General features: G+C 34.0%; 1 protein-coding gene across 1 annotated transcript; it reads left to right on the forward strand.

Annotated features, from left to right (window-relative positions):
* The first annotated feature begins 788 nt into the window (after positions 1-788).
* On the forward strand, positions 789-1,268 carry LOC140174336 (uncharacterized). The gene has a single exon (XM_072198777.1). It carries the CDS (start codon positions 789-791, stop codon positions 1,266-1,268), a length of 480 nt encoding a protein of 159 aa, XP_072054878.1.
* Positions 1,269-5,658: the final 4,390 nt, after the last annotated feature.

The raw sequence follows: 5,658 nt of genomic DNA on the forward strand, positions 1-5,658 counted from the left end.
ATGTGCTTTAAGAAGGTTGTTTGCCACGATTTTAATTTTTTGTGAGCCAACAGATGTAAGAAGTCTGTGGGACGAGTTTCTTTCATGTTTGATGGATGATTACGCATCAACAAGCACTACAACCTGCAATGGGTTTGACAAATTGTTTGCTTAGGGATTTAAATGACATCCTCCTACAGCATGGAAAACATATTGCACAATACGATTTACCAGCTCTAACCTCAGACAACGACAACGACAACTTCATGCCTAGAATTATTCAAGAAGAAATATCCATCGAAGTTCCTCAAGAAGACATGTGTTCTATAGAAAGATTAAATCATGAACAGTCTGCAGCTTTCAGGTGCATTATGAATACAGTTGATCGAAGAGAAAGTGGAGTGTTCTTTGTGGATGGACCAGAAGGAGCAGGTAAGACATTTCTTTACAGAGCTATAATTGCAGACTTAAGAAGTAAAGGGCATATTGCCTTGAAAATTGCGTCCTCAGGAATAGCTGCAACTCTGGTGGTCAAATAGCTCATTCTAGATTTAAGATCCCAATCAATGCAGAGCCATCCTCCACGTGCAATATAAGTAAACAATCTGATCTCGTAAAACTGATTAGGCAGACGACAGCGATAATTTAGGATGAAGCATCGATGGCTAATAAAGAGACAATTGAGTCATTGGACCGCACATTGCGAGACATCTCAGAAAACAATAATCTATTTGGAGGGAAAGTGATGGTTGTGGGAGGGGATTTTCGCCAAGTACTACCTGTTGTGCCGAAAAGGAAGTAAGTCGCAAATGATTTCAGCTTCCATTGTTAAATCACATTTGTGGGCATTCACCAAAATTCTCTACTTGCGACAAAATATGCGATCTCTTAATGATCGTGATTTTGCAGAGTATTTTATGCGCATAGGGGATGGGATTGAGCCTACTGTATGTGAAGACTTGGTACAAATAGAAACACACATGGCAAAACCATGGGAAGGTGAGGCATCATTACACAAATTAATAGAAGAAACCTTTCCAAATTTGCAATCTCATGTGTGGGATGCATCTTATATGGTGGAGAGAGCGATATTGACACCCAAGAATCATGATGTGCAACAGCTTAATGATATAGTCATCAACCAATTTCCGGGAGACGAACGACTTTTAGCATCCTTTGATGAAGTAGAAGGAGATACAAATAATCTTTATCAACAAGAATATCTTAACTCGATCTCCACAGGTGGATTGCCACCTCATATGTTGAAGGTAAAAAAGGTGCTCCTCTGATGTTACTAAGAAACATAGATCCTAAGGCAGGCTTATGCAATGGCACAAGGCTACTGTGTCGAGGAACTTTTCAAAACATGTTAGACGTAGAAATTTTAACAGGTCATCACTCTGAAAAAGAGCTTTTCTGCCTCGGATAAAACACAAAACAACTGAGAACTCAGGACTACCCTTTGTGCTTATTAGAAAGCAATTTCCTGTAAGGTTGAGTTTTGCCTTAACGATAAATAAATCACAAGGGTAAACTATCCCTAAGGTAAAGATCTATCTCCCTAAACATGTGTTCAGCCATGGTCAATTATACGTTGCTCTATCTCGAAGTGTTTCTCAGTCAACCACAAAAATCTTAGTCAAAGAAGGAACAGTAGATCGAAAAAGGGGACAATTCACAAAGAATGTGGTGTTCAAAGAAATTTTGTTACCTTCACCTCAGGTAATTTATGTGCTTGGCAAATACGTGAGCCTTTTTACAAGTATAATCCGTGTATTATGTAATTTTATCATTACAATATCAACATTGTAATAGATAGTTTTGGTCACTAATTTTAACAACTAATGACTAAGATTTTTAACAGATAATTTGATATTAAGAGTGCTCATCAGCATATTAAATGAGATAAAGGAAAGGAACCGAAACCTCTACTTTACCCAACAGGTATGCACCAACTATGATTCACATAAATTATAAAAATTATATCATACATCCTTAAAATATATCATTATTGGTTTTTTAATAAATTATAGTTTGCAATGTTTATATATACTTTGAAAAAAATTCAAACTTTGATTTCTTTAAATGTTGCTATTAATTTTATAATTTTAGCAATAAAATTATAAAAATTAAAATTTTAAAACTCATAAAAGATAGAGGTATGTCTTATTTGGGATGTAACATTACTTAATTCTAAGGTAATATATAAAACACTACTGAAATATATTGTGATACATATATGCAATAAATTACAAAAAACAGGATTCCAATCGTTATGGAATACATGGAAGGATGAGCAATCAATTGCATCAATGAGCAATCAATTACAACATTAATGACAGTGACAATTGCATCGATGATACATATTTTTATTTTAGTGTTATTGATCAAATGTAAAATTGACTCAGGTTCATCCAATCAAAATTTATTCTATTGGTTGGGGAGGTACAGTTAAAGCAGACAAAACTCAATTATGGAAGATGGTAAAAAGAGAAATATTGGATCAAAAGAATAAAAGGTAATGCAATAAACTTCTATTACATAATAAATATTTTCGTCTATTTCTTCCTATATACCAATTATTTTAAAACTTTAGCTTTTTTTTTCAGCCATGAATTTATAAGAACACAACTAACTCATTTTGATACCAAACAATATCATTGCAGGTAATTGTTATTGAAAAAAAATTCCTAGAAAAAAAGATGTAATATCATTTAATTTATATTTTGTCAATGATAAACAAGGATTAATGTCATTTCTTTGTCCTTTCAGAAAGTTCAATGAAAAACAAGACATCACAATACTACAGGTTTTAATTGAATTCTTCTTTATAAAAAGAAATCAATTTAATTGAATAAACCTGAAGCATTTATGTGGTTATTTTTATGTTAAACAAAATCTGACAGTTTTTCAAGATGCAAGAAGTTATTTACAAGGAGATGTATGATGAATTACGAAGGATTTTTTTCAGGTACATAATCTTTGTATTCTCCTAATTTTTTCATTAATACTCTTATAGTGTGATATTTAAAAACAAAAAAATAAGCATATTCATTTCTTCTATCTTTCCACTATCTGTAGGAAAATGAAGGCCTCTTCAGATTCAGAATCATATTTTGGCCTACCACTTAAAAAAGAAGAAGACAAACATGAATATCTATGATATTTAGGCAAAATTAATATGTTGTAAACAACTAACATGTATTTTGGTTTACAGAGATATTCTTTTTAAATTAGGATAACATTTTTGTCATTATTTCTTGAACTATATATTTTTCTGATAATATATACATATATCTTTATTTTGTGCTTTTATAATTTAGCATTTTAAAGGTTTTCTATAGTAATTTTATCCTCAACAAAATATCATATAAATAAGGCTACGTTAATTTTAAATTGATGAAAAAAATACTTATCTGACAAATTTAAGAGATAAATGATATATTAATACCAACACTAAAATATGATATAAATAAATAAGATCACGTTAATATTAAAATTAAAAAAGTAATCTAATAATTTGAAGAACGAATAATATATTTAAAAATAAAATTAAATTCTTCAAAACAATATTTAGTGCCTGTTGAGCCGCTAGTATATATAATGGGAAAACCCATTTTGGTCTCCAATATTTTTTTCCATTTTTATCCTTTTTAATAACTTACTTCTAGTTACAGAATTCCCACAACTTCATTTCCATTCACGTTCACATCAATATAACTTCTCTCATTAATTTCTCTCACAACACGTTACTGCATCTATTATAAAATTCCCACTACTTAATCTTCATATTCATCTTCTTCATCTATAATAACTAATAGGATACTAATTTCCGATTTCTCCTCTTAATCTCTCTCACTTCACTGGTAACTCCATAATAATATAAAAAATTTCCTTCCTTTCTGTAAAACCCGGTTAATTAACGGCTAATTAACCCATAAATAAGAATTTATTCTAGAAAGCCCAAAATGTGATTTTTATGGCTAAATGTGATAGAGGAGATTGAGACGAGAATTTTGGTACCAATTTTATAGAATTTGGACCAAGATCGGACCGAACGGGCCAAACCGGACCAACCGGACCCAAAGTGGGCCCTTGGCCCAACATAACTAAACCCTAAAACCCTAGTTTTTAGAATTCTCTCTCCTCACTTATCACTTACACACGCTGAAAATTGAGATGGAGGGGGGAAGAACACTCTCTCAAGTTCTATCTCTCCTTTGATCTTCAAACCTCCATAACTTTTGATCTAGAGCTCCGATTGCCGTGCCATTTACGGCCACGTGTTCACCGCGGAGAGCTCTACAAAACCCATACAATTAATCTTGAGGTAAGCTACGTTTTTCTCTCTTTGAATTTCCAGCTTTGATTTCGAGTTCATGAGCAAAAATATTGAGATTTTGGGCTCTTTGATGTTATAGGACCCAACTCTCTTGAAGGAGAAGGTTAATCTTGTCTCCTTGGACTTTGGGTGTGGTAAGATTCTCAACCCTAGTGTAATTTTTTGTTTTATGATGTTTGGGTATTGAGATGTTGTGCATGGGTATGATGATTGTGGCTTAGGTTGTGTATATGTCAATATTGGAGCTTGATTGGTGATATCAAAAAGCTTGGAAAGGGATTTGGTGGTGAAAAATCTGTTCTTGGAGGTGTTGAGGCCTTGAGAGCTTGAGAAAAAGTGGTTTGGAAGTGCTCCGGTTGAGCTTGGAAAATCGGCTAAGGTATGGTTTCGGTTTCCCGTATCTAATATATAATGTGGTTGGAAATACTTAGGCTAGAGGCCCTAAGATAGGCATTGAATTGTTGATGTTGTTGAATGGTTGAAATATATAATGTGGTCATATATGTGATGATGATTATTGATGCCTTGATGGTATGATGTATGAGAAATATGCATGTTGTGATATATGCTTGATGATTGATTATGGTTGAATTGTCGGTGGAACCATGTTGATGGTGAGTATGATATTGATTGTGTACAATGATGATTTAATGGAATTGGTGTTGTTGAAAATTGGCATGAGAAAGAGTATATGATATGTCAATGTGTTTGAGTTTGAGCCACTTGGGTGAAGTGGGTTAAAATGATGGGATGGTGATTTTGTGAATTGTGGTAAAGTGTCAATGCGTGAGTTGAGGAGGCTTGATGTTGAATTTGATATATTTTGATTGATTTCAAAGAAAAGGGATGAAATTGGCATGTTTTGATTGATTTTGAAAAGAGTTGAAAATGGCTTGTTTTGAAAATGGCACTTTGTGGTTTTGTATGAAAAACATGGTTTTGGGCATACTTTGGTGGTACATAACTTGGACTACGGATCTCCTTTTTGTGCCAAATATATTTAGAAATGAAATTGGATTTGGGATGTCTATGCCGTTCGAAGAACGGGTGAAAAACGATTTAAAATGAGAAAGTTATGTCCGCCGGAATATTGGGGGTTGAATTTGTGAATTCTGCAGCTTTTAACTTAGAAAAATTTTAGCAGAATAATCCCCCACGCGTAGGCGCACTTGGCGCGTATGTGCCGCTCTTTTAGAAAGCGCTATCCACGCGTGCGAGTGGTGTGCGCGGGCGCGCCGATGTGCTGCACCCAATGCCCAGCCATTTTCCAAAGAGTTGTGCCAGAACTGTGCCAGTTTTGTGCCTGGGGCACGAGAGCACCCATGCGTACGTGTGGC

This window comes from Arachis hypogaea, chromosome 7, assembly GCF_003086295.3.
Source record: "Arachis hypogaea cultivar Tifrunner chromosome 7, arahy.Tifrunner.gnm2.J5K5, whole genome shotgun sequence".
In the NCBI taxonomy this organism is placed as follows: Eukaryota; Viridiplantae; Streptophyta; class Magnoliopsida; order Fabales; family Fabaceae; genus Arachis; species Arachis hypogaea.